The sequence below is a fragment of the Phoca vitulina genome, unplaced genomic scaffold (genome assembly GCF_004348235.1).
Source record: "Phoca vitulina isolate PV1807 unplaced genomic scaffold, GSC_HSeal_1.0 scaffold83, whole genome shotgun sequence".
Classification (NCBI taxonomy): domain Eukaryota; kingdom Metazoa; phylum Chordata; class Mammalia; order Carnivora; family Phocidae; genus Phoca; species Phoca vitulina.
The window spans coordinates 4193455-4205630 of NW_022589786.1; the positions used below are offsets into that span (position 1 = coordinate 4193455).

Here is a 12176-nt window from a genome sequence, read left to right on the forward strand (position 1 = left end):
ACAGGAAGTATGATGCGAAACTCTCTCCCCTGGGATTATAGATCTGCCCTATAATATCTACTCGGTTATTTGGGGGCACTTTCCTAATTTTAGTGATTTTAGGGAGGAAGGAGCAAACACTACCTGGAAGGCTGAGATGGTGTTTCAGGTTGGCTGGCTCCTGCTGCCAGCCAAGCTCAGACATGAGAAAAGGCCCAGGACTGTCAAGGAAGCAGGTCGGAGTGGAAGGAGGGCAAGATTCAGTGTCAGGAGACCCAAGTTCTCCTCGAAATCCAGGTCAATGGCGCCACCTGTGGAAAGCCATACTCAGTACTCCAGAGCAGTCAGCGTCCCTCTGCCCTTAAAAGGACCAATGATGCTATCGACTTAGTTGATTACCTGTAATTCTCCCCCAGTGGATAGTGAACTAGCTTTTGAGGGCAGAGATGCTTTTCTCATTGGTATATCTCCTTTAGAGTGAGTATCAGTTAACTTTTGCTGCATAAAAACTCCCACACTTTATGGCTTAAAACCACATTTATTATTTCTCACAATTCTGTGGATCATCTGGGCAATTCTTAGGATCTGGGTCAGCCTGGCTGGGGCTGGGTTTGGTCTAGGAGGCTTCCCTCATGTGTCTTGAAGTTGGCAGGCTGGTTGATCTGAGGGATGGGTTCAACTGGGATGATTTGCTTCTGCTCCACATGGCCTCTCATCCTCCAGTAGGCTAGCTCAGGCTTCTTCACCTGATGGTCATGGCTCCACAGCATAGCGAGAAATGAAAGTCCTGATGCACAAGCTATCACCAAACCTCTGCTTGCATCACATTTACTAAAGTCCCATTGGTCCAAATAAGTCATGAGGGCAAGACCAGATTCAAGGGGTAGAGACATAGATTTCACCTCTTGTTGAGAGGAGCTACAAAGTCACATTGTCAAGAGGAATTTGTGGCCATTTTTGCAACTTACTCTAAGGACCTTTAACTATGCTTGACACACAGTAGGTAGAATGCTTGTTGCAAGAATTAAGAGGTAAATGTCAGATACTGTAATGGTATTGTCCACTCCCCTCCCCCCTGCCACTGACACATCTACATCCACACCTCCTATCTGCTGCTGGCATCTCCGAACTGGGCTAAAACTTTATCCAGTGGTTTAGAAAGTTTATTGCCCTTGACTTAAATATGATGGCTCCTTTCTGAGAGTTGCAGCTCACATTGGACCTCTTTGTCGTATCTATTTTGTCATAGGAGTTGTGTATTCCTTGTTGGATTATAGGTTATGTCCCCTAGTCTATGCTCTTTGAAACCCTTTGTCTACCAGCTCAGGGTCAGCATTAGCCAGCTGCACCTCCTTCTGCCCGTTGCTGTCACTTGGTTTCCCCCTGGTGGCCTCTTCTTGCATAGCACCACTCAAGGTACAAAATCCACCTTGTCAATTGCCAAGAAGTTGGATGAATCAAGAGCCTTCCATGGGAGACTCTCAACTTAAGGGAAAGCTAGAGATGGAAAGAAAAGTAATTAAAAACAAATCTGTAAATTACCATCTAGACCCTGTAGCTGGTGAGTCCTTGCTTGCTTCACCATGACTTGGCCCAGAAAAAAGAAAGAGGCAAAATAAAGATAAAGCATACACAGGATATCCATACCAGCAAAAGTCAGGTGCTGGTGGGTAAGGTGCAGTGCCATTCTCACTGAATAAAAACAGTGGAGTTGGAAAAGGTGAGGGGTTGTCCCGAGAGGATCAGCTCGTCCAGGGCCTGGTAGGTCCCCACCACAAAGCCCACGAAGCCCAGGATGCTGATCAGGGCGTCCTTGGCGATGGTGAGGGGGCTCATGCCCTCCGAGTAGTAGGTGGTGATCTCCAGGAGGGGCGGGATGATGAGGGCCAGGGCACTGCTGCTCACGGAGCCCACCAGGGAGAGGACCAGGTCCAGGCGGGGGATAAGGATGGCCAAGGTACCTGTGGGAGAGGATACGGGATATATGGATCTTCGGGACTTAGTCAAGCTTCCCAAGCTTGGTTTTAGAATCCTTTTCTTAAAACATAAACCAGTTGTTTCTCAATTTTAGTTACATAAGGAAAACACTGAAAGTCCTATAATACTCCGATCACGTCACTATGGCTATGAATTAAAAATCTGGTGTGTCTCCTAATCATTTTTCCAAAATAAGCATTCATATTGTTGGGAAGAGAAATCTTCCCTCAGGGAGGGGCTGGGGATTTACTGACAGTAGACAAAATTAACACGACAAAAGACAGTTTGCTTAGGGCTAGGGAGCCTTCAGAGGAGTTGGCTCCCAGAACAGCCAAAGATAGGGGTTCACATGCCCATTTCATAAGGGGAAAGGAGGGGGCAAAAAGAGCATATGTAAGAACAAGTGGAAGTTATGACTGGTTCAGAGAGTTTATACAGGGAATTAGTCTGTGATGATGGTTAGTCTCCTTTCTGGCAGAAAACCTTCCAGAGAGGGGATTTATGGAGGCTGTACTTTGTCAGAAGGTCCTGCTTAATTCAGCAAAGGAAGTTCAGATAAGGATTTATTTTTCCCCTCCCTGTAGCTGCTGTTTGTTCAGATGTTTTTAGCTTAAAATAATTTTTATGCCACTGAGGCGCACTTCAAATCCCCACATTATTCAACAATGATTAAGGGGTGCTTGGCGGGCTCAGTAGGTTGGTGTCCAACTCTTGGTTTCAGCTCAGGTTGTGTCTCGGGGTTGTGGGATCCAGCCCCACATTGGCCTCCCTGTTCAACAGCAGTCTGCTTGTCCCTCTCCCTCTGATCTCCCCTGCCCCTCAAATAAATAATCTTTTTAAAAAGACAACGATTAAGCTCTAACTTAATAAATAACATTAAATAACAGTGCTGGGAACTGTCCCATCTGTTTGGGACACATCAATGTACAGAAGATATAAAAACTAAAAAAAAAAAGCCTTTATAGAGCTAACATTTTAATAATGAACATGACTACATGCACCTCTTACTTGCAAATGAGTAGAATGTGAAATTATTTATAGGAGAAAGGGGTCTTCAGTTGGAACAAGATCGCAGGGTCTCATTAAAAGAATGTCTTCTCCAGGTTTTACATACATGTTAGGAAACAACAAACACCAGAAGCTAAAGATTTTGAAATTATCTATTTTTTACTAGCATGTTTTATAGGCCTGGGCTTCCACATTTTTTATTTGACTTGTTGGAAGACTTTCACCAAGAAGGCCCAGAAGCCTCTCCCAGGCCTCTTGTGGAGGAGGAGTGTGGTATATCAAAACCAAAACAGGTCTGGGAGGCAGGATTCTGGCTTCCCCTTGTGTGGCCTTGGGTTAAGTCCCTATCTCCTCCTCAGCTTGTTTCCTCCTCTGCAAAATGGGGATAAATGCTATCTATCCTTTTAGGTGTTATGGTTCACACTGCAAATGGTGTTCAAGTTTTAAACTCATTTATATGCCCCAAGATAACTGAGTTAATATAAAGCACTATAATATAATATAACTCAGAAAAGTTTGTTATTTCAATTTATTTCCGCATTTGTCTGGATTGGGGCAGTGCATGCAGAAGCTGTAGGCTTCAGGGATTATCTTCACATTTAGGACAAATGCCTTGATCTCTCTGGAGTCTCTTAAGATTCTGAATGGCAGTGTCCCTGCTTCCTGGGCTAAACTGGGAACAAATCATTTCAAAGAAAGAAAACTGGTGTCCATTGAACTGCATGGGTTGGTCTAGTGCAGCAAGAAGCAAGAATCTCCCTGAGGGGGGCACCTGGGTGGTTCAGTTGGTTAGGTGGCTGCCTTTGGCTCAGGTCATGATCCCAGGGTCCTGGGATCGAGCCCCACATTGGGCTCCCTGTTCAGTGGGGAGCCTGCTTCTCCCTCTCCCTCTGTCTGCTGCTCCCCCTGCTTGTGCTCTCTGTCAAATAAAATCTTAAAAAAAAAAAAAAAAAAGAATCTCCCTGAGGAAGTCTTAGAATCACAATTAAAAGGAGCTAGGGACAGCTGGGGAACACCACACTCCGTACAGGAAATCTCTATCTTCTCCTTCACCCCTGCTAAAACACTTGCACAAATGGGGTGCCCTGGATTATGGGGCCTGGGGCATAAGGAGGACTGTGAGGGGGTGAGCAGGGCCAGCTGAAGCCTAGGGGGCAAGTCCAGCTCACTGCTGCCAGTGGGGAATGTGATCCTAGGCTTGCCAAAGCATTTTAATTGAAAACGTTAGAAATCTGGATTTGTATGTGAGATCTTGGACGTTTTAAATGTTGGCACAAGTTTATACAACACTCTGAGGCTCAAAAACACACCTCTGCTGTTAGATTAGACTCACTGGCCACTGACCTCTGTCTCGGAGGTGAAGGGTGCTGACTCTGGACTTAGATGATGTGGGTTCAAATCCAAGCTCTGGCACTTCCTGGCCAGTTACTTATCGCTCTCTGCTTCAGTTTTCTCATTTGAAAAGGAAAGTTTATCATAGTCCTACCTCCTAAGAGTTCCTGCAGGGCTGAATGAAATACTATGAAATACGGCCTAAAAGAACACAGTGGCTGGTACACAGTAGGTGTTTAATAAATATCAGGTATTATCATTATGATTATTGTTCAACCAGCTGTGTCACTCCCTCAGGCTGGACACCTGTGAATCCGACTAATTAGGTACATAGAAGAATTAGTTTGTCCCCGAGGCTTACATGAGTTACACTTGTAAAGCTTTAGTGCGGTCTTTGAGACGCAAATGGCGCTCAATCACTGCTGGTTATCAGGACTATCCTTCACCATCTGGCGGACTCCTGACAGCCTCGGGAAAAGAGCAACATTTCGCTCAGCCTTGTACTCACATGTCAGGCAGACCATGGCGAGGCGGATAGACAAGTCCAGAGGCAGCGCCCAGCGCTTTGATACCTGCGAGGTGGCGAAGGGGATGATGATTTCTGCAGGGACATAAAACTGCAGGGCGTAGGTGCACAGGATCCCAACGACGTACAGCAGCTTGACTGACTGGTACAGCCTGCAGGACAAACCACAGCAATGCTCCCTAAGGCCACCACGCTCAGGCACCTGGCCTCCTGGAAACATTAACCTCTGATGGTGGAATCGCCCCTTGGGCTCCAGTCTCCTTGTCCGAAAATGATGGGCAGGGGACTTCCCAAAGCCAAGAGAGAGTCACAGCAGAGCACGCGGTGAAAAGAGAGTGAGGGATCATGGATCCAAATGGCAACAGGGGGTCATCTCTAAAGAAAAAGAATCTTGAGTGTGGCTACGTGTAACCCCTTCACAAACCACTATCACTTGATGGTCAATTTTAGATTTGAGGAACTAGAGGCCTAGGCCAGCTGCCTTGCCCAGGGAGACACAAGTGGTAAGTAGTGAAGACCAAAAAACCTGGGTCTAAAACATGTTAGTCCCTTGTGATCTAATGCCAGTCCTTAGCAATTCTCTGGATTCCCCCCAGAGCTCGTGGCACATAACAGGCCCCCAGCACATGCTTCTAGTAGGTTGAGAGAACTGCAGAGTCCTGAACCCTTGGGGAAGGAAGCAGTCTACAAACAGGGTTGCGTGGGGGTTGGGAGGTAAAAGGAGAGGCAGGGTTACTTGCAGGCGTTGGACTAGGGGCAGAGACAGGGTGTGATGGGGGGTGTGGAGTTTTGCCAAAGCCTTTTTTGACCTATGGAGATAGGACTTTTTCCTTGATTCCACTAATGTGGTAGCTGCATCTCACACGTTTAGTAAACCTGTATGTATATGGGGGCTGGGGAGCCATTCCTTAGAAAGATTAACTTCCACATTTCTGAGTTTCTTGCTCACACTAGTCCTGCTGTCTGAAACACCACTTTAGTCCATTTCCATCTGTCCCATCTTTTGAGGTACACTGCATGCCCAACTTAATCCCCATGGTAACTCCGCTTTATAGATGAAGACACTGAGTGTCAGAGAGGTTAGGTAAATTGTCCGTGACCACACGCTAGGAGGTGGTGCAGCGAGGACTTGGGCCCATGAATGGCAGAGTTGTCCTTGTCTGGACAGAGTTGTCTTGTTGCACACAAAGATTCTCATTCGGATGGATTTCTTTCCTCAAAAGTCCCCAAAGCCTCTTTGCTACTCTGGAGGGCTCCTTGTTCTGTTCTATTTGTGTATATACACTATTCCTCCCCCATTGTCACTGGATCATGAGGTGGGGAATGTAGTGAAGTTCAAGATCACAGCCTACTCCATCAGTACCCTCCATGCCGTGTATGTCTAGACTGATATCTGCACATAATTGGCGTGCAGTAAATGCTTGATGAATGACATTCACCACCTTGGGAAAGGAGCCCCATTTAGGCAAATTAAGCCTCCAAGTGACCCTTAAAAAGACAGGCATCCTATAATTAATGACATGCCTCCGTGTGGGAGAGTGCTGCACAACGCAATATGGGTTCATGTGTCTATTTAAATATGGTACTGTTGAAGTCTGGGTCAGCTAACTGTTGCATGAATTAGGTGCATTTGAACATAGAGTTTTTACAGTGGTCTTCCCAAATTGGTTCTTGTTTTACTACTTTTTTATCCTAGCTACTCTAACTTGGAGGATGTGCACCCTTGTCTGTGGCAAGCAAGCCTTGTAGCACAGGCCTCAGGAAATGTAATCAGAGATGACTGCTGCCACCCACCAACTCCTCTCTCTGCCTCTTGCTCTCCCTGAGGGCCCCTCCCTTCTCTCCTTAGGTGACCAAGAACTGTCACTTCTCTCTCTTCCTAAATCATGTCCTTCTTCATCCTAAGCTATCAAGGCTTCATTCAACATGGCAGGCTATTGAAGGAGGAGCTCCTTGGACAGAGAAACCAGAGCCCAGGGTTCTAATTACAGCTCCGCCTATCACTGTGGAGGCTCTCTAGACCTTAGTTTGCCATCTATGGAAGGGAGGCAGTCACCCACACATTCCCACCCGGCCCTGAGTGCCCACCACCTGGGGGCCTGTGAAGTTACCAGCAGTTGGGTAGGTTAAGGGTTATGCTGGCCTTGATGTCATTTCCAAACCGCAGGTAGCCCAGAGACCCGATGCCGATGTACAAGGCAGTGATGATGGACATTCCCAGAGACAGGATGGCTGGGAAGCGGCGGGCATCCTTCATCTTGTTTTCCAGGGGCAGAACCTACAGAAGGATCATAGTGTAAAAAGACAGAAGGAGAAAGAGGAACATGAACAAAAGAAAGGCATGCCACTTCTGAGTATATCACAAAAAAACTGGAAGCAGGGATTTGAATAGATATTTGTACAACTATGTTCATAGCAGCATCATTTACAATAGCCAAAAGGTGGAAGCAACCCAAGTGTCCACTGATGGATAAATGGATAAACAAAGATGATATACATACAATAGATATTACTCAGCCTTAAAAAAGAAGGAAATTCTGACCCATGCCATAACATGGATAAATCTTGAGGTCATTGCGCTGAGTGAAATAAGCCAGTCACAAAATGATACATACTGCATGATCCCATTTACATGAAGTACCTGAAGTTGTCAAATTCAGAGAGTCAAAAAGTAGGATGGTGGTTTCCAGGGACTCATGGAGGGGCAAATGAACAGTTATTGTTCAATGGGTACAGAGTTCCAGTTTTGCAAGACCAAAAGATAGATGGTGGTGATGGTTGCACAATAATGTGAATGTACTTAACGTCACTGAACTGTATGCTTAAAAATGGTTAAGATGGTAAATTTTATGTTAGGTATATTTTACCACAATAAATGAGAAAAAAGGGAAGAAAGGAAGGAAGGCCTGGAGTCACAAGATGAGCCCTGGATCATCAGAGCTGGAAGGGCCCTTCTTCAGGTTGTGCAGATCAAGGAACTCAGCCCCTGGGGCAGCCTGATCTGGCCAGCAGATGCATTTTGTTTGGCCAGCATTGCCTTTTAGACAATTGAAGGCGAATGCCTTTGGGCACACTATTCTTGCCCCATTCACCGGTCCCACCTCTCCCCCTCACACGGACATATACCTGGTTTCTTCACTCACATTGCCTTCTAAAGGCATTTGAGTTTGAGACTTCCAATTCTAGTGCATTCGCTGCTCTCTGTTCAGATGGGAAGGCTGCGACTCAGGTTTACACAGCAGACTGTGGCAGAGCTGGGACTGGAGGTTCCTGGTTCCCCAGCAGGACATTTCCCTATACACCATGTTCTCTGGATCCTTCTTCCCCAGATGTATACCTGGCTCTGAGAGAATCCAAGTTGAGACAGACTACCTGGAGCCTGCTGGGCATCCCAAGGTCACTTCTGTTTTTGGAACCAACCTTCTGGCCTCTCATCCCATAAATCCCTTCTTAGGCTTCTATCGGCTGAGAGCCCCCCCTCCACCTTCTCCTTCTCTTTGATCAGGCCATGGACTAAAGCACCCTTTGCATGCATCATTAGGCTGATCTGTGCCTCAGTTTATCTGAAAACTCACCTATTGCAATTTTTTTGAGATTTATATGAGCACCATAATGGCATACAGTAAAGGCTTAGTAAATGTCAACTGTTATTTTTTAATACTGTGAAGATTACATCTCTATGAAGATGGTGCTTGTATAATTCTTATTTTACAGATGAGGAAAACAAGACTGAAGATGGAGTAACTTGCCCCAAGTTACAACGCTTGAAAGTTGCAGGGTGAGGCTGCAGACTGGGGCTGTCTTCCAAAGTTCAAGTACTTGCTTCTCCCCACTCTCCAGCATTGGATATATTTGTTACTCAGTAGGACCTGGGCGTCTACTCCCTTGTACTGTTAACTCCTTTTTTGTCCTATATGCATCTCAACCCCATGCAATGGAAATGCTTGAGGGGAATGCCATGTCAAGGTCATCACTGTGCCTTTCCACTTTCTTCCAGATTAAAGGCAGGTTCCTAGTAGCAGCTGGTGCTCAGGAAAATGTCTGGGGGGATTATGTGGAGAGTGAATGATCCAACCTGAGCTTTCACACCCTGCAATACATTTTCGCTGCATAAATTCTCCAGGCTAAAAATTACCTTTTTTACTCGGTAGCTGGCTTTCTTCTTCTCTCCTTCCCACAATCAATCAAATTGATAAATTGATAAATTTACATAAAGTGCTAAGGTCTCTGGAAGTAGCATCAGGCTTTAGCCACAGCTGCAGGTGTTCCCAGCTGGTGACCTGGCTCAAGTCCCTTTCCCCTTCAGGGCTTAGGCTCTTCAGAAAGTTCAGAGACTGGGCTAGAAGTTTCTAGAGCTAATGTGAACTCTGATACTAATCATCATTAGCACATAGTAGGTGTTCAATACTTACTGAACAATTACTACCATCATTTAGTGGGGAATTAGAGTGCAGAGAGTAATCCATGGCCAAAGTAAGATTCCAGCATATTCTGCTTCCAAAATCATTTGCTCAACCATCGCACTCTGCTTTTTGCCATGAGTATCCAGAATTCTAAATATAAAGTGCTTCTACTTCCATTAAGATGGTGTAGGCACATTCTACCATAGCTCTCTTACTGATTAAAACTAAAAGCCCTGGACAGAATACATAAAACAACTATCCATGGACTCTGAAAAGTACAAAATAGCACGTGGATTGATCAAAACCAGTAAAAATGACCATTATGGTACTGGGTTTCTTGATTTTTTTTCTTCCTGTATCTCCCAATTTAGACTCAAGAGGACCTCAAATCCTAGAATCCTATGCAGTAGATGGAGACAGAAAAAAGTCCAAGAGAAACCCTCTTTCTGACCAGAAGACATAAAGCAGAGGCCTCTGTGGGACAGACAGTATGGAGGGGGCCCCTTTTTTACTCTCTCAAGAGCACACTTCCAAGGCAAGTCACAAAGCAGCATCCTGGTGTTATCAGTGACTGTGGTGGTCATGCAGGCACCTAAAAATCTGACACAAATTTTTCTCTTTGAGCAAAAGAACTAGGAAACGGGGTTTGGGAGTCCAAAGAATGTGGGGATAAATCAGCTCTGCTACATGATTTATAGGGTCCTATGCAAAAAGAATTTTCATTTGCAGGGCTTCTTGTTCAAAAATCAAGAATTTCAAGATGATGAAAGCAGAGCATTAAACCATGAATAGGATCCTTCCAAAGACAGGTCCCTATGTAACTGCATAAGTTGCATGTCTATGAAGCAGGCCCTGGAAGGAATCGCTGTTAGTTCGTTCGTTTATTCATTCATTCATTTTTATTTTAGTTTTTCCTTCTCTCTTTTCTCTCAGTGCTTAACCCCAGTCAGACTCAGTCACAGGAAGTGCATAGCACTATAGGGAGGCTATAACTCTGGCTTTCTAGCCAGAGAATCAGAAAAGGAAGCCCCTGGAAGCTGGTGACTGTGCAAGAAAACATGGATAGGAGGAAGCTGGAGAAAGTGATCCCCTAAATCTGTAAGTGAAGTCCTGGGCTCTGCCCTAAGTTGTGAATGTGTGGGAATGATGTGAAGCATCAAAGCATTGTTTAAAGAAATGAAAGAAGACCCAAATAAATGGAAAGACATTCCATGTTCATGGATTGAAAGACAATAATGTTAAGTTTTTTACAAAGATGCAAAGGCAATTCAATGGAAAATGGGCAGTCTTTTCAACAGATGATGCTGGAACAATTGGGTATCCTATTAAAAAAAGAACCCCAACATACACTTTTATCAAAAATTAACTCAGAATGGATCATAGATCTAAATGTACAATGAAAACTATAAAATATTTAGAAGAAAATATAGGAGAAAATCTTTGTGAACTTGGGTTAGGCAAAGTGTTTTTAGATAAAACACTAAAAGTGTTTATAAAATGAAAATTTTGATATACTGGACTTCATCAAATTTAAAACTTTTGCTCTGTGAAAGGCACTGTTAAGAGAATGAAAAGACAAGCTACAGACTACAGAAAATATTTGGAATTATATATCTAATAAAGGACTTGTATTTGTAATATATAAAGAATTCTTAAAACTCAACAGCTCAGTTTTTTAAAAGTTTGCAAAAGATTGGAACAGATACTTCACCAAAGAGGATATACAGATGACAAGACCACAAAATGATGCTCAAAATCATTGGTCATTAATAAAATGCAAATTAAATCACAATCAAACACTACTATGAACCTATTAGAATGGCAGAATAAAAAAATGCTGACAGGACATACAAGAACTAGCGACAATGAGAGCAACTGGAATGTTCATCCATTCCAGTGGGAAAGCAAAATGGTATAGCCATTATGAAAACCTGTGTAGCAGTTTGTTATAAAGTTAAACAACATACATTAATATGTGACTAGCAAACCTACTCCTAGAGAAATGAAAACATTATGTTCACATAAAATCCTGTACACAAATGCTTGCTTATAGCAGCATTATTCGTAATTGTCAAAAACTAGAAACAACCTGTTCTTCAGCAGGTGAACTGATAAAAAAATCCTGGTGTTGCCTGTTCAGCAGGTGCTCAGCAATGGAAAGCAAGGAGTTACTGATGCATGCAACAACATAGGTGATCTTACATGCAGTCTCAACAGGTTACATACTGCATGATCCCAGGTATATGACATTCTGGAAAAGACAGAACAATAGAGACAGAGAACAGAAGGTGGTTGCCAGGGGTTAGTGGGAGGTGAGGAGCTGACTACAATGGGACAGCACAAGGGAGTTTTTGGTGGTGAGGGAGCTGTTCTGTATCCTGATTGTGGCATATCTATGATTCTATGCATTTCCAAAACTTACAGAAGTGTATACACTCCCCCCACCGAAGTGAATTGTACTGTATGCAAATTTAAAGTAAAATAACATCACATACACAGCACTATCCTTCCTCAAGTGTGGAAACACAAACTAGTAATAATCCATTGTAAATATATAGTACTTCCCAGCTTAAAACTCCTTTTGTTTGTTTCATTAAATCCTGTAAATTGTATGCCTCCACTTGTCTTGATTTTAAAAGATTAGGAAACACATGTTGGTATGAAGATAAATGTTTAATAGATGTATTGGGACAAGAGGTTACTTTCCCCTGTATGCACACAGAAACCCAGAAACCTAGAGTTCCTGGATCCTGTTCAAAAGGCCACCCACAGCACGGGGGAAAGATCACCCCAATGCAAACCTTACCACACCAATGCTTTCAAATGAAAAAATGGCTGTTCCAAAGAAAAGAGGGTAGGTCTTCCAACTTGCTATCAGTGGCAACCGGCTGGGGTCTGGAATTTCCTACAGGAGAGAGAAATGTAGTAAGACCTTAACTCTCAAAGCACGT

At 44.0% G+C, this 12176-nt stretch overlaps 1 protein-coding gene across 1 annotated transcript in view; it reads right to left on the reverse strand.

Annotated features, from left to right (window-relative positions):
* Nucleotides 1-497: 497 nt before the first annotated feature.
* The window catches only part of SLC36A2 (solute carrier family 36 member 2), a 45979-nt gene continuing 34300 nt past the window's right edge, over nt 498-12176 (reverse strand). Inside the window, exons 10-13 of the mRNA XM_032395343.1 lie at nt 12032-12130; nt 6934-7100; nt 4805-4974; nt 498-1940 (exon numbers count right to left, since the gene is read on the reverse strand). Of these exons, the coding sequence (XP_032251234.1) occupies nt 1669-1940; nt 4805-4974; nt 6934-7100; nt 12032-12130 (708 nt within the window). The 3' untranslated portion in view covers nt 498-1668. The remainder of the gene's footprint in view (nt 1941-4804; nt 4975-6933; nt 7101-12031; nt 12131-12176) is intronic.